This window comes from Papio anubis, chromosome 5 (genome assembly GCF_008728515.1).
Source record: "Papio anubis isolate 15944 chromosome 5, Panubis1.0, whole genome shotgun sequence".
Taxonomy (NCBI): domain Eukaryota; kingdom Metazoa; phylum Chordata; class Mammalia; order Primates; family Cercopithecidae; genus Papio; species Papio anubis.
In genome coordinates, this window is record NC_044980.1 from 143,804,021 (window position 1) to 143,828,655 (window position 24,635).

General features: G+C 48.4%; 1 protein-coding gene across 3 annotated transcripts in view; it reads right to left on the reverse strand.

The window, feature by feature from the left end:
* Nucleotides 1–1,127: 1,127 nt before the first annotated feature.
* The window catches only part of ANXA6 (annexin A6), a 58,686-nt gene continuing 35,178 nt past the window's right edge, over nucleotides 1,128–24,635 (reverse strand). For 2 of the 3 annotated variants that reach the window (XM_021939878.2, XM_003900389.4), the window contains 11 exons: nucleotides 23,703–23,797; nucleotides 22,933–23,046; nucleotides 20,103–20,193; nucleotides 18,579–18,658; nucleotides 17,953–18,006; nucleotides 10,784–10,801; nucleotides 9,899–9,992; nucleotides 8,622–8,717; nucleotides 5,436–5,494; nucleotides 3,627–3,749; nucleotides 1,128–1,532 (listed from right to left, as the gene is read on the reverse strand). In XM_021939878.2, the coding sequence (XP_021795570.2) occupies nucleotides 1,473–1,532; nucleotides 3,627–3,749; nucleotides 5,436–5,494; nucleotides 8,622–8,717; nucleotides 9,899–9,992; nucleotides 10,784–10,801; nucleotides 17,953–18,006; nucleotides 18,579–18,658; nucleotides 20,103–20,193; nucleotides 22,933–23,046; nucleotides 23,703–23,797 (884 nt within the window). In that variant the 3' untranslated portion in view covers nucleotides 1,128–1,472. The remainder of the gene's footprint in view (nucleotides 1,533–3,626; nucleotides 3,750–5,435; nucleotides 5,495–8,621; nucleotides 8,718–9,898; nucleotides 9,993–10,783; nucleotides 10,802–17,952; nucleotides 18,007–18,578; nucleotides 18,659–20,102; nucleotides 20,194–22,932; nucleotides 23,047–23,702; nucleotides 23,798–24,635) is intronic. The other variant, XM_031666551.1, reaches the window with a different exon arrangement.

Here is a 24,635-nt window from a genome sequence, read left to right on the forward strand (position 1 = left end):
AGGCGTGGTAGCGCATGTCTGTAATCCCAGCTACTCGGGGGGCTAAGGCAGGAGAATTGCTTGAAGCCGGGAGGCGGAGGTTGCAGTGAGCCAAATTCGCGCCATTGCACTCCAGCCTGGGCAACAAGAGCGAAACTCTGTCTCAAAAAAAAAAAAAAAAAAAAAAGAAAAGAAACACACACTAACCTTCAATAAACTAGTCTGGTCAGCCAGGGTAGGGAATTGTGCCCTTTGGACAGCAGCCAGCCCCATGCCATGGCCATTGGACAATCTGAGACCGAAACCGCAGACCAGAAGTAGGGCTGGGGGCAGGAAGGCAGAGGAACTGCAGTTGCGCCTACTTGCTTATCAGTGACCTGCATGAAGGAAACTTTCCATGCATCTCTCCAGACCAAGATCGCATCGGGTGCCCTTGCACAGTTCAAAACAGGAAGTTTGGGCTTGGTTGAAATGGATGAGGAGCATACAGAAATGTCCAGGCAGCGAGAGGGGATGAGGGGGGACCTGAGGCCCAGAGCACAGCTGGGCCAGCCTTCCCAGGCTTGCTGCAAACTCAGATTCTCCTGTGCGCTTCCTGGGAAACACCTTGCAAGAACTGAAAGACATGACTCGCTCCTGGACAGACTTTACAACCTCAAGCTCTAATGAGGAAAATCGTGTCTCCTGGACAGACTTTACAACCTCAAGCCCTAATGAGGCTCTAGGCAGAAGACAGAGGCCCTCACTGGAAATGTGTTTATGTGTTTGTGCATCTCTTTTTATTTCTTCCTTAGAAATAAAAAGTGTCAAGGGAATGAATTGGAGGCATACTTTAGGATGTTAATGTTAGAAAGGAAACCAAGATTTTTTTGTCCAACTCTCTCATTGTAGATAAGAAAATAGAGACTCAGGGAGGGAAAGGGGCTGGCCTAAGGTCAGAAAGCAAGTGCATGGCAGATGCAGATTTGAACCCAGGCATCCCAATGCCTGGTCCAGTACTCTAGCGCGGCCTGGAAGGGGATGGGTGGTGAAATGGATGGGAAGATTTGTCAGTTTGCCCCAGCACATTTACTACCCTTTCCACCACCCCGCTTAGCACATTCAACTGGCCCCTGCCACCAACCACATCAAAGTACAGACACAACTCATTTTACAGACAGAGGTTCAGGATGTTTTTGGATCTGACATAGCCCAAATCAGGGCAGAGGCTGTAGCAAGGGGAGGAAGCTGGGAAAGGCTGAGGAGTCCGAGGGGAGTGGAGGTGGACAGGATCTATGGCTACGGTTTTTCAGTCGCTCAGTCGTGCTGGGCCCTCGATGGCCCGTGGGAGTGGGAGCCTTTCCTAAGCTCCACTGAAGATAAGAGCCCAACCCCAACCCCTCCCCCCACCCCTGCCCCTTCCTTAGTCTCTGGAGCTGGAACAATCAAGCTTGGCCGTGGCGGCTGGTGCTGATGACCATTTCTTGGCAGAGGTGCCCACCAAAGCTGTGGCCCTAGTCCTCGCCACCACAGAGAGCCAGCAAGGCCTTCAGGAAGTCTCCGGAGGTGTCACCCTGGCAGAGGCAGAGAGCAGAGTGAGTGAAAACAGTCCTTCCAGCCTCAGTGCCCCCTCCTGCCGGCTGCCCATCTGTCTGGACATCTCCCTCGGCTTCTCTCCATGGCCAGCATAACTGCCACAGGTAGGCCAGAGGGATCTCCCTGACACATAAATGTGACCACATCCCTTTTGTTTATCCCCAGGAAGATGTGCAAGCTCTCGGCCTGGCTTCAAGGGCCTCTGGGATCTGACCTGTGCACAGCTCTGCAGCTTCACCTGTTCCTTTCCCCCAGGAGCATCTCAGTCCTCTCTCCACCTGCCACTCCCCTGTCCAGCACGTCCCTGTGCACCCCCCAATACCGTCTGCCAGCGGGGCCCTCTCCTCTGAGAAGCACCCTGACCACTCTCTTGCCTTGGGAGGCAGAGTGAACTCCTGCCTCCCGTGGTTCCTCTGGCACTCTGCTGATACCCTCCACCTTGGCATATCGTGTTAGGTGATTCCTTATTTGAACAAACACTATTGAGCACTAACTGCCAGGCCATTGCTGGGAATGGGTGCGAACACCATCACGCTCACCACACATCACAATGGTCTGCCATACGTTCAGACTGGGGAGGCCAAACTTCCTGACCCATATGGTATGGATCTCCTTTCTGAGGGACTCCCATCGTTGCTATGAGACATGGTTTTTGGGATTTTGTTTGTTCTGGTATTTTTTGAGTTTTGGGGATTTTGTTTGTTCTGGTATTTTTTGATGTATGATTTTAAAACATAATATAGTATCAAAATGTGCTAACAATTTGCTGACATTCCTACTAAGTCTAAGAGACTGCCTGTGAGATGCCCATAGTCTTGTTAGCCAAGTAGAACCAAGCATCAAACTTTAAGATCTTGGCTGATCTCAAAGAACAAAAATATAAGCTCCATATGTCAAAAAAGTCAGACACAGCCAGGTGTGGTGACTCACACCTGTAATCCCAGCACTTCGGGAGGCCGAGGCAGGTGGATCACTTGAGGTCAGGAGCTAGCAACCAGCCTGGCCAACACAGTGAAACCGTCTCTACTAAAAATACAAAAATTAGCCGGGCGTAGTGACATATGCCTGCAGTCCCAGCTACTCAGGAGGCTGAGGCAGGAGAATCACTTGAACCCAGGAGGCGGAGGTTGCAGTGAGATGAGATGGCACCGCTGCACTCCAGCCTGGGCGACAGAGCAAGACTTCATCTCAAAACAAATAAACAAACAAACAAAACAAAACAAAACAAACAAACAAAAGTCAGACACAAAAGGTCACATATTAGGTGATTCCATTTATATGACATATTGAGAAAAGGCAAATCTACAGAGACACAAAGTAGTTTGGTGTTTGCCTATGGCTGGGGATGGAACTAGATAAACAGGTATGAGAGAGCTTAGTGGGATGATAGAAGTGTTTGGAAACTGGCTGCATTATGGGGATGGTTGTATAACTCAGTAAATGTACTAAAAACTGTTGAATTGTACCCTTAAAATAGGTGAATTTTATGATTTGTAAGTTTTTTGTTTGTCTGCTTTTGAGACGGAGTCTTGCTCTGTTGCCCAGGCCGGAGTGCAGTGGCATTATCTCAGCTCACTGCAACCTCCACCTCCTGGGTTCAAGTGATTCTCCTGCCTCAGCCTCCCGAGTAGCTGGGATTACAGGCATTAGCCAACACACCCGGTTAATTTTTGTATCTTTAGTAGAGACGGGGTTTCACTATGTTGGCCAGGCTGGTCTTGAACTTTTGACCTCAAGTGATCCACCTGCCTTGGCCTCCCAACGTGCTGTGATTACAGATGTGAGCCACTGCACCTACCCATGATATGTAAGTTACACTTCCATAACATTGTTTTAAAAAAAGCAAAAAATGGGCTCTTGTTTTATTTGGAAATCTTTAATTATAAACCTTTGATTCTTCTGGAATTGATTTTGGTATAAACAATGCAATACAGACCCCCTTCATTTCGATATCCTGGCTGTTCTAAGCAGTAACCCACTGGGAGAAAGTCCATGGGAATGAAGACTCCTAATCTTACATTAGGGATCTGACAGTCACCCCCTTCCCGCTAACCTCTAGCCCCTCTGCTTACCTCAATGGCTTGGTGGAGAGACTTGTCGTATTTCTCAATGAATTCCCGCCGGATGTTGAGCAGGTCAATCTCACTGCGGGAGACCATGATCCTGGTGAGAGTCTTCTCATCTGTGCCAGCACCCTGGTGGAGCCAGGCAGGAGGGAGACACAGGCAGAAGGAGAGACAGAGCCCAGTCAGGCAAGAAACAGTGGTATCCCATCTGCCTCTCTCCCTTGTTCCTTCCAACAACAGGGTGTATGTTCTCCCTCTGTCTTCTGCAAATAGTCCTGACCAAAATCCTCCTGTGCCCAGGACTGGCCAGAATGACATGCAAAAAAGACGTGTATGGGTTGAATAGTGTCCCCTCCAAAATTCATGTCCACCTGGAACCTCAGAATATGATGTAATTTAGAAATAAGGTCTTTGCACATGTAATTAGTTAAGATGAAGGCATACTGAATTAGATTGAAGCCTAAACCAATAACCAATATCTTTATAAGAAGAGGGAGAGCACAGACATACAAACAGCAAAGAGACGAGGTGAGGACAGAGGCAGAGACTGGAGTGATGCACTCACAGCCAGGAAACACCAGGGACTTCTGGCAACCACCAGAAGCTAGGAGAGGCAGGGGAGAGTTTCTCCCCCAGAGCCTCCAGGAGGACCCAACCCAGGCAACACCTTGATTTTGGGCTTTTGGCCTCCAGAACTATGAGAGAATAAATTTCTGTTGTCACCCAATTTGTGGAATTTGTTATACCAGCCCTAGGAAATTACCACCGAGCCCAAAGAGTAGGCACAGGGCACGGAATGTGTAGGCAGCCAGAGCTGCCTCTGCCCCCAGGGAGCTACAAGCACCAGCCTAGGAGTCAGAGCTAGGTTCGAGTCCCAGCTCTGCCTCTTAGGAGCTGCGTAAATGTGGGCTACGTTTTACCCTACCTAGGCCTGAGTTTCCTCCTCTATCAAATAAGGATGCTACCACAACTTCACAGGACTGCCATGAGGGTCAACTGTGGTCAGAGAGATGAAGCCCTTAGCACAGGCTTGACACACAGTGAGTGCTCAATGAACGGTTGTCACATTTGGAGACAGTAGGCTGAGAGTCTCAGGCTCCTTCCTACCCTCCTGCCTGCCCAGGCTGTCAGCAGTTGAGACTCCAGTGGCGGAGAGGGTGGTCAGTGTGGCTTGGGCTCTCCCGGAAGGGCAGGCCTAGACTCAGAGGGGAGCACCTGTGACCTCTGATGACTATTTGTCATAGGAGACCCTGTGTCACCTGATAGGCTGTGAGCTCTGAGAGGGCAGAGACTGTGTCCTACCCAGCCCTGTGCAACCAGAGCACATTTCTCAACTTTGGCATTTGGGGCTGGATCATTCTTTGTTGCGCAAGCTAATCCTGTGCGCTGAGGCTGTTTAACAGCATCCCTGTTCTCTCTCCACCAGCATCCCTGTTCTCCCCCCGCCAGCATCCCTATTCTCTCCCCGCCAGCATCCCTGCTCTCTCCCCGCCAGCATCCTGCTCTCTCCCCTTCTAGCATCCTGCTCTCTCTCCCCATGGCATCCTGCTCTCATACACCAGATGCCGGTAGCAACACCCTCCAAGTTGTGATGACCAAAATGTATACAAGATATTGCAAATATCACCTCTGGAGAAGGCAGGGAAATCGCAATGAGGGAAATACCATTCTACAGCCAGAAAAGGGCAGATGCTGATAAATGTCAAATGGGAAGAAACAGCTGCCAGGAATCCTGATCTGGGGGACGGTGCACATCAGTGTGTGTGTACATAAGTCAGTGCTTGAAGGGAAAGGAACGCCAGCACGTTTTCTTACCTTCATGGATTTGTAAAGTTTGTCGGCAAAGAAGAGAGGCTTGTTCTTGACACTTTGAACTGGTAGGAAGAGCAGAGAGATGCGGGGAACATGGTCAGAGGCTGTGAACCCAGACTCTGGACTGGCCTCCCCCATCTCCCCACCTCGTCTATCCTTTCATGGGTCTGCAGATCACTGTCAACCCCAGGGTCATGCTCAGGCAACACCTTCGCTCCCCTTCCCCATGCTTCCTCCTCTGGCTCATCCCTAGGCCTGGCTCTCACTTGGCTGCAACTCTCTTCCTTCTAAGGTGCTTAGAGCTAACCAAGGTTAGGAGAGGATTCAAAGGTAATTAACTCCTCATGAACCCAAAGCACAGGGCCTCAAAACTTTTAAATGCGTCGGAATCACCCAAGAAGCTTGTTTAAAACTCAGGGTTTAGGCTCCACCCTGAAGACTCAGATTTTAGAAAGATCTTGAGCAGTGGTTCTCAAAGTGTGGTTTCCGGACCAACAACATTAGCATCGCTTGAAAACTTGGAAGAAAGGCAGATTCTCACACGTCACCCCAGATATGCTGAATATGAAACTCTGGAGGTGAGTGACCAGCTTGTCCTAGTTTGCCTGGGACATTCCAGCTTTTGTTAGGTTGGTGCCAAAGTAATTCCAATTTTTGCCATCACTTTCAATGGCAAAACTGCAATGACTTTTGCACCAACCTAATAGCACTGAAAGCCTTGTGCGAATCAGGATGGCTGGCCAACCTGCGTTGGTGCAGCCTAATGCTTGAGAGTTACTGATGTAGAGACATACTGCTCCAAAGAATGGCTGTCCGCTGGTAAAACTTAAGGGACCATGTAAATCCCTGGGGCTGAGTGTTGCCCCAGGGCCTGAACAATCTTGCAGTATTGGCAGCCACTGCTCCCTACCCTGACCCCAGATAATGCCTGCCTGGTTTCACCAACCCCGCCCTTTCTCAAGGCCTAGGGTTCTCTAGCCCTTCACAGCTGCTTGACTGCAAGGCTCCAGAGCCCATGCACGCGTGTCTCAGACAGCTTAAAAAGGAGAAACCAGACACCAGTACTATAGCTGGAATGACTCTGGATATAACGAGAAGAGATGGCAAGAGGCTGGAGTTGTGTAGTCCAGTGGCAGAGTCAAGCAAGAGACTCCTCTGCCACAGGCTCAGGAATCCCGTGGGAAAGATCACATCACACATCTCCCATCTCCAGCTCCTTACATATCTCCCTACTACCTCCCAAACAAATCCCAAGCTCCTTGGCTTGAACGTCAAAGCTCCTGGCCTCCTTTGCAACCTCATGGCCCTTGCTCCTCCATTCCCAGAACTGCAAATTCCTGTGTCCCTCTGTCCTTCCTGGATAGATGCATTTCCTATCTGCCCTTCACTACACTCTCTCTCTAAATCAAGTCCCATCCTGCAAGGCTGTACTTGATGTCCACGTCCCCAGTCATGACACCACCTCCAGGAAGCCTCCCCTGACTTCAGACCTAGGGCTTTATCAGTCTGGCTAAGAAGCACGCTGGGCAGAAACTTCTCTCCTTTGTAACCAACCCCACAAGCCATCCTAAGAACTGAGCCTGTCCATCTGTCACAGGGGACCCTGATGCCTGACACTAGATGGAGGGGTGTGAAATGGTGTTGTGGTATGTGTTTGCATGTGTAGACCTGTTAAAGGTGGGAGGAGAAAGGAAAGAGGGAAATACACGAGGAGGGTAGGAATCTCAAAGTGTCTCCAAAGGCTACAGAACATGAGCTTTGGATGTAGGCAGCCTGTGGTTTGAGGCCTGGTTCTACTACTACAAACCTCTCTGAATGCAGTGTCCTCTTTGTAAGATAAGCTGGTAAGAGCACCTGGTGAGAATGCAACTAAACCTGTGTGCAACTAACTTTGCACAGGGCTTGACGTGAAACAACAATAACAACTAACCCTTGCCCAGTGAGTATTACATGCCAAGAGGCACCGTTCCAAGTGCTTTACGTATAATTAGCTAATTTCAGCCTTACAAAATCCACCCTATGGGCTGGGCACTATTGTTATCTCCACTTTACAAAGGAGGAAATTGAGACACAGAGGTTTCGTGACCTGCCCAAGGATACACAGTGAGGAAGTGGCAGAGCAGAGATTCAACCTGGAGTCCATGCTTTTACCCACTGGGCTATCCCGCCTCCTAGATATTGGTCCTGGGTGGTAAAGGCCCATCACATGCTAAACAACCCCCTACCACCATCTCTACTTCACCCAATCTAACACACCTTTCCCCCACATTTTAGTGTCTCTGAAATCAAGATGTGTTTTATAATTGATGGCAATTATGTGAAAATCTTCCCCCGACACCTCTTGGTAAGATTTTTAAAAAGTGCATTGATGCAATGCGTTTTATAGTAAATGAAACAAGATACCACTAATGATGAATACTAATGAGAATAACTTCAGCCCCAACCCATATCCACTCATCCATATTTATACACGGTGAAATTAAGATCCAAAAGGAAAAAACCTTTTCAAAGTCAAGAGCTCAAATTATATAAGTGTAACCAAAAAGCCAGGTACTGAGAGGAGACGAGGGTGTGTGTGTGTGTCGTCTGCATCAAACGTGTATGTGTCTTGTATGTGTGTGCATGTGTGGTGTGTATATGTGGTGTGCGTGGGTCATGTGTGCATAGTGTGTGAGTGGTGTGTGTGTGCAGGTGTAGTGTCTTGTGGGGGCATAGCATGTATGTGTATGTATAATGTGTTCTGTGTGTGAAGTATATGTGTATGTGATGTGTGTTTGTGTGGTATGCACCTGTCACATGCATATGTAACGTGTTTTATGTATAAGTCACATGTGAGAATGTGTGTATGTACAGTATGTGTCTTGTACATGTTAAGTGTGTGTGTCAAGTGTGTGTATGGTGTGTGTGTGTACACACCCTAGTTGTGCAGGACAGCGTGCCCCTCCCCTGCCTGCCCCAGTCTTCCTGGTCCTTCCCCAGCGACAGCTATTTTCTCACCTTCTCCTGCAGCCTGGAACAGACCTCATGACACTCCTGCACAATCACACATTTGGCAGCACCCCTGGAGGTGAACTGTGGCAGTGTTTACTTTCCAGTACTAGCTTCGGAGGCTGCCAAGGTTCTATTCTTCCAGAGAATCTGGGCAAGTTGCCAGTGCCCCCAGCCCTTCCCTTAGTCCCTGCCAGTTACCAATGGCCACGAATGCGTCCCTGACATCCCCAGACATCTCCTTCTTGATGGTGTGCTCCACGTCATAGTTGGTCATCTTGATGAACTCCTGGAAGACTGGCCACAAGAGAAGCCCCAGAGGTGGGGATGAGCTTCAGTGCAGGAGGGGGAGGACCCCTCCTCAGCCCCACCCAGTGCCTCCCACAGGCTGTGCCTGAGAAAGTGGAAGGGCAGCAGATATGGCCACAGCCCAGGCCTAAATGCACTGGGCAAGATCATCCTGATAGAGAAGCTCTGACATCAAGGCTGCTGTGGGCTCAGAGCCAAATCTGTCCCAAGTCAGTCCCCGTGCCTGGCCAATGGCCTCAGAACCTCGGCCAAGTTCTGGCAACCCAGGCTGGGGTAGTAAAAGGAGCATGGGTCCTAGTCATGGTTCTGCCCCAGCTCATTGAGGGACCTTGGGTGAATCCTCTCCTTTCTGGGCCTCTCTTCCTCCCATGTCCGGTTGGGATAAAGACACATCGATAACACTCAGGAAACACTCACTGAGTCAGGCATTGTGCCAGTGCTTTATGTGTGTTGTTTTTTGTATCTTCACAACCGTCATGTGAGGTGGAACTAAAACCCTGATTCCTACGTAAGGGAGCTCAAGCACAGAGATTCGGTAACTTGCCTAAGGTCACATGGCTGTTAAGTGGGTATTCAAATCAAGGCGGTCCAGTGCCCAAGTCCATTCTTTTAGCCACTATGCTAAAGCACCTTAAATACTGCGAAGTGCCAGACAAATGCATGTTAAAATGTACATGTCTCAGTGCAAGACACTTCATGATCACTGAGCACCAGGGTCACTGCATACAGGTGTGCCCTGTGCATGTGGCAGTCTGTGGTTCAAAGACGTCTATGTGGGTCTTGTGTCGCCACCACCTCTCACTGCCTTGCTCCTGGCAGGCATCACCAGTGAATCATGACGCGGGGTCCCAGAATCCTTCTCAACCCAGCATTCTAGGCAGCTGCTACCAATCTGTCAGAGTTGGCCTTTGAGGTGAAATCCAGTTGCTATCCCTAATCCCCGCCATCCCACCTGCTTCCTTAAGGAGGAGAAGGAAGGTGAGGTATAAGCGGTAGAGCCAGGACTAGAATCCAGGGCTCCAGAGTCGCCGTCACCCATGATACACTACTGCTGGGTTAAGGAGGGGGTGGGTGGGAAACTGGCTCCTCTTGCCACAGAGAGATGAGAGGCTCTCATCAGATTCTGGCATCTTCCTGCTGAGCTGGGAAGGGAGGAGGTCAGGCCTCACCTCTCCGGAGGTGCGGATAGCTCCGGGTACACAGGATCGTCATGAACCGTGTCTCCAAGGAAGTTTTGTCTCCGCTGGGTGTGTCTGCTATTTCCTGCAGAGCCCCAATTGGAGCAAGGATTTGGGAGGGGAGACATGAGAAAGCCTTGGTTATTATTCACTTTCATGTCTTTGCCTGGGCTGAGGGCAATCAGAAGCTGGGCTCACACAGCCATCCAAGGGGGCTAAGACTGGTCCCCTCTTCCTTCCTCAAGCACAATGGCTTCTACATTCCCCTCTCCAGTTCACAAGGACCCTGTGATCTGACACAGATGGGCTTAGCACTGGGAACTTCCATCCTAGCCTCGGGGCCATGGGACCGGGGCTCCTGGGAGGACCCGCACAGGCCCTGAGCGTAGCAACTGGGAGTTCCCCTTCCATCCCTCAACCTTTCCGCAAGGCCCTCTGGGAAGTGTGTATGGGGTCATATGCAGGGAAGATGGCCTGGCCAGTGTTTCCCCAAGCGGCGTCAAGGGCAAACATACCCGATCACACTGCATATTAGTGTTTCCACGGTTGTCTTCTAGCCAGCTACTAGTTCTATTTATACTGATACTAAATTCCCCTTAACTCATTTTGGGTTTAAAAGTGAGTCGATTTAAAGATCAGTATTAACAGTTGGTGGTTACACAGCACAAATCATGCCAGAGATGATTAGCTGAAGTTTGGGAAACACTTGCCTGGCCTATCTTTTACCAAGCAGGGTCCTTAAGGCGCCCTGAAGGGGAGAGAGAGAAGCCGCACAGCAAGCTCCCAAATCACTGCTTGATACTGCCCCGCTTGGCCCAGTAAAGGCGGACTTTACTCAGAGGCCGTTAAAACCCAAATGAAGAACAGGACACTCACCAAGATCTCAGCAGCCACCTGAGAGCAGGGAGGGGAGAGAGGAGGGAGAGAAGGGAGGCAAGAGTCAGAGGAGGCCGGGGAGGCTGGTGCTGGGGCCCTGGGGTGCAGGGTGAGGGGCCTGGCTGGGAGTGGGAGATGTCCCAAGAGACTGGAGAGAACCTGGGATGCGATGGGAAGTGGGGCAGGGACAACAGAAAAATACCTTCCTATGACCTTTTGGGCTAGAGCTCAGAATGGGGAAAGGCCTGGCAATAACTAAAAACGTGTTCACCTGAGGGATAAGAGAAAGACACAGAAACGGGGAACACTCTGCTCTTCGCACCCCAAAACCTAGAGCAGATTCCAGGCCTCGGTTTCTTTGTCTGAAAGTGGAAAGAAATAATCGCTGCCACTTCCTTACAGAACCACTGAGATGTAAATGTGAGCAGTGCAAAGTTCTCCGCACCCTTTAGCATATTCAGAGTTCCAAGGCAAGAGACATGTAATTTTAGCTTTCATGTTAAAGACAGGAAAGACCAGACAGCTGAGGCCTTGAGGGGAGCTGACCTGCCTGGGGACAAACAGCAAACAGTGATGGGAAAGTCATTTTACAAGGGTTACTTTTAATCACTGGACTATGCAGAGCGCAGAATTCTGTGGTTAGGACACAATTTTGCTAGGCAAATAGCTGTGACTTGGAGAGCCTGGGAACAAAATACCCAGGCTCGTGTACCCAAGCTGCGTATTGCTTTCGCCTTTCCCCCAGAAACTTGGCTGACTTTATTCTGTTGGATAGGCTGAACTCTTTATAAACTTCACTACAGCCTATGCTCTGGAAACCTTCCTCTTCTTTTCATTGCATAATTGGCAATGTCCATTAAAAGTTAAAAGGCCTATGACATTTGATCAAGCAATTATATTGCTAGGAATTTGCCCTACAGATATTCTGGCAAAAGTCTTCCATGATAGAATACAAGACTATTCACTGCAGCATTCTTTCTTCTTTTTGGAGACAGGGTCTTGCTTGCTCTATTGCCCAGGCTGGAGTATGGTGGCACAATCACAGCTCACTGCAACCTTGACCTCCTAGGCTCAAGTGATTCTCCTGCCTCAGCCTCGTGAGTAGCTGGGACTACAGGTGTGTGCCACCACACCCAGCTAATTTTTTTATTTTTTGTAGAGAAGGGGTGTCACTTTGTTGTCCAGTCTAGCCTCAAGCGATCCTCCTGCGTTGGTCTCCCAAAGTGGAGATCATAGGCATGAGACACCGCACCTGGCCCATAGCAGCATCTTTCTCTTCTCTTCTCTCCCCTTCCTCCCTTTCTCCCTCCCTCCCTCCCTCCCTTCCTTCCTTCCCATGGCAGCATCTTTCTTTCCTTCCTTCTCCTTCCTTCCATTCTTTCCCTTTCTCTTTCTCTCTCTTTCTTTCGTCTCACTCTGTTGCCCAGACTGGAGTGCAGTGGCACGATCTCGGCTCACTGCAACCTCCACCTCCCAGGTTCAAGCGATTCTCCTGCCTCAGCCTGTAGCTGGGATTACAGGCATGTGCCACCACGTCCAGTTAATTTTTTTTTGTATTTTTAGTAGAGATGGGGTTTCACAATGCTGACCAGGATGGTCTCCAACTCCTGACCTTAGGTGGTCCACCCGCCTCGGCCTCCCAAAGTGCTGGGATTACAGGCTTGAGCCACCACGCCCGGTCAGCATTTTTTGTTAACAGAGAAAAACTGTAAACCATCCTGAGATTGACCTGTTCAACAGGCTATGGATTATCTAATCAATGGTAACAATCCATGCAATTCTTACAAAGGATGAGATTAATCTACAATGCTGATAACGAGAGTTTCCATTTAAATTAAGTGAAGAAGTAAAGTATAGCATATTTTTGTGTAAAACAGTGTTTCTTTCATCTAGATTCAAAAATAAATAAATAAATAAACACTCACTTTCTCATACTTCCTGGGAAGTACTAAGAAACTGTCAAGACACCTTCGAGGAGAGGTACTATGCAGGAAAGCTTTTGCATTTCTTTTTATTCTTCCTGAAGTTTTATTTCTTAAATATGCAAAAATATTATTTCATTTTAAATCTTAAATAAGAGTTATCAAGGCTACTAGGATTATAGGCTGTTTCTGGTTTTTAAAATATTTTTCTGTATTAAAAACAACCTACACCAGGTGCAGTAGCTCACACCTGTTATCCCAGGACTTTGGGAGGCCCAGGTGGGAGGATCACTTGAGCCTATGAGTTTGAGACCAGCCTGGACAACATGGAGAAACCCTGCTCTACCAAAAAATTCGCTGAGCATGGTGGCGCACGCCTGTAATCCCAGCTACTTGGGGCACTGAGGTAGGAGGATTGCTTGAGCCTAGAAGGCGGAGGTTGCAGTGAGCCAAGATTGCACCTCTGCACTCCAACCTGTGTGACAGTGTGAGAACCTGTCACCCCGTTATGGCTCAAACGTCACAAAACAAAAACCTAGTTGAACCCCGAGGACATCATACTAGGTAAAGGAAGCCAGTCATAAAAGCATAAATACTGTATAATTCCACTTACATGAAGTCCCTAGAGTGGTCAAATTCACAGACATAGGAAGAATGGTGGTTGCCAGGGGCTGGGGGAAGGGAGAATGGGAAGTGACTGTTGAATGGGTCCAGAGTTTTGGTTTTGCACGATGAAAACAGTTTTCGAGATGGCTGGTGGTGATGGCTGCCCAACATGTGAATGTACTTAATGCCACTGAACTGTATACTTTAAAATGATTGGCCAGGCATGATGACTCATGCCTGTAATCCCAGCACTTTGGGAGGCTGAGGCAGGTGGATCACCTGAGGTCAGGAGTTTGAGACCAGTCTGGCCAACATGGTGAAACCCTGTCTCTACTAAAACTACAAAAAAATTAGCCAGGCGTGGTCGTGGGTGCCTGTAATCCCAGCTACTCAGGAGGGTGAGGCAGGAGAATCGCTTGAACCCGGGAGGCAGAGGTTGTAGTGAGCCAAATTGCGACATTGCACTCCAGCCTGGGCAACAAGAGGAAAACTCCATCTCCAAAAATAAATAAATAAAATGATTAATATGGTAAAGTTTATATCTATTTTATTAAAAATTTGTAAATCTTACGCTACATAAAACTGTATCATTTTTAAGAAGAGAGGGAGAGGGACACGTTTTTAAAGATTTAACAGAAAAGACTCAAAAGTCCCAATCCTCACTTACACAGGTCAGAAAACCCTAGACGTATTAGGTTTTTCAAAGCATCTTTAAGATAATAGTATCTGTAATGTAAAAAAAAAAAAAAAAGTGGTGGGCACTAAATTAATATTCACCACAAAAGCTTGTTCTTATTAGCCTAGCTACTTCATGCAAAAATTAATCTGGACAGTTCCTCAAATGGTTAAACTTAGAGTTCTCATATGACCCAGCAATTCTATCTAAGAGAAATGAAAACATATGTGCACACAAAAACTGGTACACAAACTTGTACACAAATGTTTAGAGCAGTATTAGTCATAATAGTCAAAAGGTGGAAATAACCCAAATGTGCAACAGCTGATGAATGGATAATAGAATATTATTTGGCAATGAAAAGGGAGTCCCAACATGCTACAACATGGGTGACCCTTGAAAACACTGTTAAGTGTTTAACACAGTGTTTAAATTAGTGTTTTCTTAAGTGAAGAAGCCAGTCCAAAAGGCACGTATTATATCACTGTATTTACATGAGATGTTTGGAAGAGGCACATCTGGAGACACAGAAAGTAGATTAGCGGTTGCTTAGGGCTGGGGGGTTAGGAGGACATAAGGAGTGACAGCTAATGTGTATGGAGTTTCTTTTGGGGGTGATGAAATGTTCTAAAATTGATTGTGGTGATGGTTGCATTAAGTCTGTGAAGATACTAAAAACCACTGAATTGCACACTTTAAATGGGTCAATAGTATTGTAGATGAATTCTATTTCAATAAAGCTGGTCAATAGTATGGTAAGTGAATTCTATTTCAATAAAGCTGGTCAATAGTATGGTAGGTGAACTCTATTTCAATAAAGCTGGTCAATAGTATGGTAGATTAATTCTATTTCAAGAAAGCTGTTATATTTTTAAAAGTCTGGTCCGAGCACGGTGGCTCACACCTGTAATCCTAGCACTTTGGGAGGCTTAGGCGGGTGGATCACTTGAAGTCAGGAGTTCGAGACCAGCCTGGCCAATATGGTAAAACCCCATCTCTACTAAAAATACAAAAAAATTAGCTGGGCATGGTGGTGGGCGCCTGTAATTCCAGCTAATTGGGAGGCTGAGGCAGGAGAATTGCTTGAACCCAGGAGGCAGAGGTTGCAGTGCGCTGAGATTGCACCACTGCACTCCAGCCTGGGTGACAGAGCAAGACTCCATCTAAAAAAAATAAAAAAGAAAAGAAAAAAGAAAAAAAAAAAAAAAAAAAAGGTCTGAGTACTGATTATCTAAAAATGACCACAATCCTTCATTTCATGGTGGGTCTATAATACTTAGTTATCTATAATTTATTGCTCAAATTGGATGACAGAGTGAAAGGGGAAGCTATTAACAATTACTGTGGGGCCACAGGTGGAAACTGGACATATGTTCAACTGGTTAATAACAGACCCAGACTTCTAAGAGCTTGAGGGTATTCTAGACATCCAGAGTGAGAGACCGCCAGGGAGGCAGTATAAAACAGGCAAATACAAACTGCCAAGTACTCATGTGCATTATCTAAGGAGGAGCTTGACTCAGCCCTATCAAATGCCCTTAATTTTTATATACATTTTGCTCCCGCATTTCCATTTCATCTCTGGAAATTCATTCTAAGGAATAATTCATGAATGTGATAAAAGAGTTTGCTACTAGGAAGAAGCCTGGTTAAATAACATGATAGATTCAGATATGAACAGTATACAGCCATTAAATGATATTGTTGATTAAAAAGTACAACAATATTCACATAGTATTAATTTTTAACTGTCAGAAATAAAGAATCCACTTTTTTTTTTTTTTTTTTGAGACGGAGTCTTGCTCTGTGGCCGGGGCTGGAGTGCAGTGGCCGGATCTCAGCTCACTGCAAGCTCCGCCTCCCGGGTTCACACCATTCTCCTGCCTCAGCCTCCAGAGTAGCTGGGACTACAGGTGCCCGCCACCTCACCTGGCTAGTTTTTTGTATTTTTTAGTAGAGACGGGGTTTCACTGTGTTAGCCAGGATGGTCTCGATCTCCTGACCTCGTGATCCGCCTGCCTCAGCCTCCCAAAGTGCTGGGATTACAGGCTTGAGCCACCGCGCCCAGCCAAGAATCCACTTTTATATATACATAGAGAAACAACTACAATAATGTATACTACAATACTGACAATGGTTATTACTATTAGGTTATGGAGTCTTTTTTGGCTTCTCTTTATTTTCTAGTTTCTATAAAAGAATGTACTGCTAGTTATAACAAAATGAGCTGGGGTCTAGCATCCTAAATCTGGAGAAGTAGCCGAGTTGGGCAGGGATCTGGCTCAAGGGTCCCTTAGCTATTTCCACCCGGGTTCTCTCTCTCCACTTCTCTCCTTTTGCGAAGCAGCTATCAGCAAGGCCCACCACTGCCCCCTGCTAGCGGCAATTGGAAGCACAGCCTCATTGGCAAACCAGGCACAGGCAGAAACATTCCCCGGAAGATCAATTTAGGGTTGGAGGACAGATTTGGGGTGAGAGCTGAGATTAAAAAAAAAAAACTCTCAGCAGCACACAAGGCTGTTCACAGTAATACTTAATAAACATCCGTTGAATGAGTGAATGAAATGTGGTCTCAGCAAGCCCCCCTAGTATCTGGCTGGGTTCTCAGTCTAGCCCCCATCCATGTGCCCACAATGCAGCTGAAATACCATACATTTAAATGTAACCCTGCAGCTTTTGACAATCATATTCCAAAGCAAGGGTTGGACAACTGGACAACAACAGCTACTTGATGTGGAAGCTGCAGGGGACCTTAACTGTACTGGGTCTTGGAGGATATTACTGTAAATGGAATTAAGCATAGACTCTGGAGTCAGGCAAGCCTGAGTTCAGATCAAACCACCACCACTTAGAAACTGTATCCTTCAATAGGTTAAGGAGTTTCATTTTCCTCTAGTAAAAAGGGGGAACATAAAAACATATAGAATAATCTTGGCATCGCAGTATGCATTCTAATAATTATAATTACAGTTCTGTAACTGTCAGGTTCCAGCTCAGATGCTGTTGTAATATACCACACTTCTGTTATGGGACCTGGGAACAGAAAAGTTGGTTCCCTCTCAATCCATCAGTGCTCTTTTTAACTCACCAACTATAAAATATGGGGGCTGGATTCACAGTCGGTGGTATCTGTTCCCCAACATCTCCGGACACAGCTTTTGGGGGCGGGAGGATGAGGCAGGCAGAAGAGATGGAGACATGGACCTGGGTCAAGCTACTGGGTGCTGGGATCAAGGTGCAGGTCAGTGGGGGACAATGCACTGGCCTCAGTAGGGACTGCCCAGCCACAGGAACCCTCAGGGAAAATGAATTTGGGGTTGTCCAACTTCCGTAAGAAGCCATTTCCAAACCTCAAGCTCACTAGGCTAAGGAGCAGGGCAGAAGCAGAGCAGCCAAGAGACTCCTAGAGAACCCTTTTCCCTGCTATTCATTCAACAAATATTTATTGAGTACTGATCATGTGTTACTTTGGATATATTAGTGAACAAAATGAAGAGTCCAGCCCTTGAGGAACTTACTTTCTAGGCTTGTCCCAGGACACTCCCTCCAATCTCAGTCCCATTTTACAGATAATAAACCAAGACCTTTAGCCCCCTTCTCAGCAAGTTCCCAGACCAGCTCTCTAGGGGTCAATTCTACTGGGGCCACTGACTTGTGTGACTTTCAGAAGTCATTTGTCCTTTCTGGACCTCCATTTTCCCACTGTAACATCAGGGCTTTGACCTGGGTGATCTGCAGGTCCCTGCCAGCTCTGAAGGTCCTGCTATTCCCCTAGGAAATGTCAGTAATACCAGCACCACACTCCTAAACCTCATTTCTGCAGTCTAAGTATCAGCCAATCAAACCAACCACGCCCCTGCCAGGAGCCTTCACTTGCAGACAGGGCCTGGTGTAGACACGCATAAGCTGGACCTACTTCTCAGGGACACCCAGCAGAGGTGACTGGGGTGGGCTGGGGGTCTTACCTGGGCATCTTCCCGTGCCTGGTCCAGGTTTTCTCCTCCCTCCTCACGATTCCCCTGCAGCAGAAGCAGCAAGAAAGGTCAGTCCCCAAGCATCGACCCATCTCCATCTCTGCACCACCACACACCCTGCTCATTTTCACCTCTCTGAATGCTCTTCCTCATCAGTTACACAGGGATGAAAATCCTGCCTCCATAAGTAGGCTGTTGTGGTCATTAACTGAGAATGTGTGCAAGGCGCTCAGCACCAATGCCCGACACACAGGAAGCTCTCAGTAACCATCAATGAGGGCCTGCCATTTTTGTTATGGGAATTCAAGAGATGGTGACAGAAGCTCCCAGGTAACAACACAGGAGAGGGTCACCCACATGGCTTTGTTGTGTGAGCTGGGGGCCCAAAAACCCAGGCCAAGGGCCACCAGGGAGGACTGTCTGGAGAAGGTGGCACCACGCCAGCTCTGACAAGTCAACACCAGGGGTAGGTGGTGGGACTCTAAGGAGGCAAGTGGGGAGACACTCCCTCTCCATCAACTCCTTCTCACTCCCCTGTACCCTCCACTCAGTGAACCTTCCCTTCCTCCCAGGCCTCCAGATGGGCAAGCAGACCTGAGGCCCATGAATTCACTCACCGTGGCCAGAGAAATGAGGATCCTCCTGAAGTGGCCGGATGTGTCTGAGCTCAGAGCATCCTCCAGGGACTTGTGATAGTCTGAGACAGAGAAAGGAGGTGTGGGTAGCTGCTGGCCAAGAAGGATTTCGTTGTGGGGAGGGAGGTCCAGGAAACTCAGGCTTGAGCCAAGGCAGTATTGGCAGGGGGAGGTGGGAATGAAAGGGTTTGTAACTGGCTCAGGGGGGCATCCAGCCATCCTCCTGCTAATTTTGTAAGACAATGGGCATTCTCATCAACCCATCACCTCCCCTCCATCCCCTCGGCGCTGTGCCACTTGAGGTCCCGTTGCATCTCGCCTTTAATATTTAACAGCCTCTTAAGTCACCTCCCTGTTGTCATTCTCTCTTCCATCTTCCCTCCTGCATGGCAGTTGCTAAACCCAAAAGCAGAGCTCTGACTATGTCACTCATGTACTCAAAAATTCTACCATTTTAAAGCTGCTTATAAGATAAAAAATTTAAATTTTTTTTTTTTTTTTTTTTTTTTTTGAGACAGGGTCTCACTCTGTCACCCAGGCTGGAGTGTGGTTGGTATGATCAAGGCTCACTACAGCCTCAACCTCCTTGGGCTCAGGTGATCCTCCCACCTCAGTCTCCTGAGTAGCTGGGACTATAGGCATGTGCCGCCACACTTAGCTAACTTTTTTTTTTTTTGAGGCCGAGTCTCGTTCTGTCACCCAGGTTGGAGTGCAGTGGCGTGATCTTGGCTCACTGCAACCTCTGCTTCCCAGGTTCAAGTGATCCTCCTGCCTCAGCCTCCTGAGTAGCTGGGGCTACAGGCGCATGCCACCACGCCTGGCTAATTTTTGCATTTTTAGTAGAGATTGGGTCTCACCATGTTAGCCAAGTTGGTCTCGAACTCCTGACCTCAAGTGATACACCCACCCTGGCCTCCCAAAGTGCTGGGATTAACGGAGTGAGTCACTGCACCCAGCCAATTTTTATATTTTTTGTAGAGATGGGGTTTTGCCATGTTGCCCAGGCTGGTCTCGAACTCCTGGGCTCAAGCTATCCACCTGCCTCAGACTCCCAAAGTGCTGGGATTACAGGTGTAAGCCACTGCACCTAGCCAATTTAAACATTTTTGACCGGTACTCAAGATTCTTCAGAATGAAAATATGGGGCCACTTGCTTAAAAATTAAGAATTTCTGGACAGTGAGAGCATAGCATGCAACCAAGTGTGGGGCCCTTCTGGCTGTGGGGCCATGTAGAACTGCATGGACTACACACCCCTAAAGTTGCCCTCCCTCTCTGGAATGTTCTCTCCTCCCACTTCCAGCCAAGCCTTCTTATACCTCCAGGCCTTTGTCCTTCCAGGACACCTGTCTTTCCCTAGACATAGGAATGGGCACACCCAAGGGGCTTATCAAATCCTCAAGGACTGAAGGAAAGGAGACAGGCCAGAGTCCTGGGCAGAGCTGGGGTTGGAAGCTGGGGGGCCTGGCTCTTCTCCCAGCATCTGGGCCAGGCCTCCCAAACTCACCCTCCTTATAGGCCTCATTGATGGCCCGAATTTCGGCATTGGTCCGAGTGGCCAGGATTTCAATAAGAGCCTTTTCATCTGTGCCGGCTCCCTGGAATGTCAAGACAAAGATGATCTCAGCCATAGTTCTGACCACCTGTGCAGAGGTCCATGGGGCCCGGATGGCTAAAGCTCAGGCCAGGCCTTCCTGGATTTTCTCCTCACCTCCAGACATGGCCCCCAGGCCCGAGACCGTGGCACAACCAAGGCTGACTGTGCCAGCCTCTCAAGATTCCCAGAACCTCCCAAGGGAACTGCTTTGCCTTCCAGCCCCCCAAAAAGAAAAGGTATATAGCCGTGTGTGTATAACTCCACATACACACATGAACATCTGAATGGAAATATCCACATGTTAGTATCTGAAGAGAACAGAAGGACACGCACATGCTCACGGTGTTAACTAGTGGTATGCTCTCTGCTTGAGTGAAGGATCACAGACGATTGCTATTTTCTTCTTTTTTACTCTATATTTCTTCAAGTCTTCACAGTGGACATGTATTATTTTGTTAGAAGAAAAAAAGTTTTGTGCTTAAGATAAAATGCTACATTATTTTTTCTTTTGAGACAGAGTCTTGCTCTGTTGCCCAGGCTGGAGTGCAGTGGCATGATTACTGCAGCCTCAACCTCCCAGACTCAGGTGATCCTCCTACTTCAGCCTCCCAAGTAGCTGGGGCCACAGAAGTGTGCCACCATGCTTGGCTCATTTTTATATTTTTTGTAGAGACAGGGCTTCACCATATTGCCCAGGCTGGTCTGGAACTTCTGGACTCAAGCCCAAAGTTTTAAGAATACAGGCGTGAGCCACCATGGCTGGCTTACATGTTTATTCTTGTATTTGAGGAGTGATTTGTGAATTGAGACATTACACGCCCTGGACTACGGCAGGCTGGGGACCTGTTATGCAAATATCTGCATACAGGGAAGTGGGGAAAACTATCAGGGAGGAGAGAAGGCAGGCAAGATTGATTGATTGATTGAGTCAATGACTAATTCACTCATTCAAATACCTGTTAAGGCACCTATTATGTGTTAGCCACTGTGCAAGGTGCTGGGGCTACAGCTACCAAAAAGGAAAAAAAAAAAAAAGTCCAGGCATGGTGGCTAACGCCTGTAATCCCAGCGCTTTGGGAAGCTGAGGCGGGTAGATCACCTGAGGTCAGGAGTTCAAGACCATCCTGGCAAACATGGTGAAACCCCTTCTCTACTAGAAAGACAAAAAAATTAGCTGGGCATGGTGGCAGGCGCCTGTAATCACAACTACTCAGGAGGCTGAGGGCAGGAGAATCACTTGAACCTGGGAGGCAGAGGTTGCAGTGAGCCGAGATCACACCATTACACTCCAGCCTGGGTGAAAGAGCGAGACTCCATCTCAAAAAAAAAAAAAAAAAAAAAAAAAGGGCAAGAGGCAAGACATGTTCTCTGTCCTCAAAGAGGTTACTAATGGTCCTGCCTTCTCAGATCCTAGGAGACTCATCCTGACTGAGATCTTCAATCATTTCTTTGTTAGAAGCAGGTGTGTAGTGAGGGAACAAGAAAGTCCCGAGACTAGGGTCTAGCCCTGGTCTCCCCCTAACTCACTGACTCTCTGAGCCTCTGTTTCCCACTTGGAAACTTTGAAAATGGAAAGGATTGAGTTGGGTTAGCTCATTGATCTCTTCTATTTCTGAACCCCATGTCTTTAGATCATTTGCTTTTTGGCTTAGGTATTTTAAAAAACAATCACCTTAATCTGCTCAGCCTAGGCAACGTTTTTATAAAGTCCTCTAGCTCCCCATTGCTGCCTTCCTCTTAATGCTCAAGGGGCCAAAAGCACTACTGGTTTTATGTGGTTGTCAAGACAGGCTCTAGAGTCAGACAGACTGGTCTGAACCTCAGCTTTGCTACTTCATAGCTCTATGACCGTGACCAAGCAACCTAACCTCCAAGTCTCAGTTTCCTCATCTGTAAAATGGGGACAAAATAAGAGCCTCGCCTTGTGGCTTGAGGAGGCAACTAATTGAACTAATGTACCTAGCCTGGGATAGTTACCATATGCTCCTTATAAACAGTATCCACTAGTACAGCTGGTACCTTGGGAAGCAAAGCAGCAGTTCTAGCAACTTCTGGGCCAGGACATAATGCTTTCTTGTTTAATGTAGGGTCAGGTCTTCAGAGTTAACAATGCCCTTCATACCTGTGACTTTGATTGACCTGTCCTAGTTTGAAGGGCAGAGGTGACCATTTCCATTTCCCAGATGAAGGCACAGAGGATTGGGAAATGTAAGGAATGGCCCAGTCACACAATGAATGAGTGGCAGGGCTGGGCTGGAGTACAGACTCCAACTGCTGCTGCTTTCCTTTGAGACCCACCCCACTTCCTCCAGCGGCTCCACGAGACTTCTGACACCAGTGGGCGTGTGACTCAAGTTGAATCAACTTGGAGTAAATGCCAAGACTGTTGTTGGAACTCCTAGGAAGAAGGAACTCTTTCTGCTGGAGCTGCTAGCTGGCAGGACGGACATAAGCCACCCTGCCACCATGGGGAGAAAGGCTGCCTGAGAGTGAAGCCGTAAGAGAGGACAGCAGATCCAAGACAGGGGTGAGCAGAACATCATTTGAGTCTCTGGACTCAGATCTAGTCCTGTAGTTTTCAGTTATAGGAGCCAACATCTCCTTCTGTGTTTATGCCAGTTTGAACTGAGTGTGGGAGGAGTTCTACCAAGAAGCTATGGCTAATCCACCTGGGCTTCTGAGGACCACCTGTATCCCCATCGGCACCCGCAGACACTAGACCCTCTGGTGCCAACTGTACCTCCATGGCCTTCTTCAACTGCTTGGCATCGTAATGGGCCGGTGGCATCATGAGCCCCAGAATCAGCCTTGCCAGGTCTCCAGAGATCTCAGACTTCAGGTCACTCATTAAGTCCTGCAAAGGGCAGAGCCCCAGTCATGCCAACATCAACACTTGCCCACACATGACCCAGGATGGGGGAGATGGAGAGAGAAAACAGGGGTTCCACATGAGGGATCGTGGAAGCTTGTGTCTGTCTTTGCTGATGTTGCGCTTATTATTTAGATGAAGCCAAAGAGGGTAGGGAAAAAACAACCAGGAGGAAGACCCGCTCTCCTTGACACAGGAGACAGGAACAGGAAGGGAGCAGTGCTGAAGGACACTGTTTCCATCCAGGGGGAAACGCACCCACCTAAGCCAGATGCCACCAATGTGCAATAATCACTGACACTCAGTTGGGGCCTTGAAGCCAGCTCTCTCTGTGCAGAGGAACTGCAAGACGCCCAAAGCACATTGAAAACAACTCATAGCCCTGATCTTGGCCCCACGCTGCACCTCTGAGACCACTGAGCATCTCACACACGTGTTGCCCATCACAAGGAACTGGGGGAATGGAAAGATACGTCTGCCCAAACCCAGTGCTGGAGACACTCTGAGATCACGTGACCACACAGGGTCCCACTGCCATGAAGACCCTGGTGCCCAACTGTGCAGAACCGATGGGGACAGGCTGAGCTCAGTCAGGCAAGGCGCATGCATGTCGCACCCAGAGCCCAGGAGGAGGTCCTTACCCGGCCAAAGTGAGACTTGAAGGTCTGCCGGATCTGCTGCCGCTGGGCATTGCTGCGGTGTGTGATGATATCGATGATTGTATCTTCGTCAGTCCCTGAGTCACCAAAGCCACATGCCTCAGAAGAAGGCCCATGGCTCTCGGCTTTCCCCATACACCGCCCGCTGATGGTCCCTCGTCAATCTTGGTCAGGGTAGAAGCCTGGCTAGGCGGCCATGTGCTTCTGAGTCCCTGCAGTCTGCTTGCCTATGGCTCAGGTCACTGATTTCTGCTGGGCTCCTCCCTCCCTTTCCTGTTGACACGCTAAGGAACAAGGACAGCTGGGAGGTAGAGAGTACTGGGTTGGGAGTCAGGGCCTCTGAGTTCTAGTTCTGGCTCTGGCAATGGCTACCCACCCTGGGCAAGTCCCCTTCCCTTGATGGGACTTGGTTTCCACATCTGTAACATGAAGAGGCTGGAGTAGTTACCAACGGATCCTTCCAACCCTGACAGTCCAAGTCCTGTTAGCGACTCTATGTCCTTTCTCTTCAACTCTCTGGGAGCTGGACCCTGAGTCCCTCTAACCACAGCAGGTTGACTCTGGAAGGCATTAGGATACCACTTCCGGCTTCTCAGATTAATGCCATCAACCGCAGACCCAGCACGGGGGTCCTTCACGGCATTTTTACCTCTATCATCCTACAGTCCCAGGCGAGCTTGGCAGATATCATCATTCCCATGAGACACGTGGAAAGGAAGCCCAGGAGGTGATGGACTTAACCTAAAGCCTCCTGGGAGTTGCTGTCAGACAGACAGGGCAGAAAAGGCAAAGAAAGCCAAACCCTACATGGCCAGTCCCAGGCTGGACTTTCTGAGCACAGGCCCAGCTGATCTGAACCTGTGGGTGCAGTACTCCTCCCATTGGTGCCAAATGTAGGTCTGAAAGACCTGCCCA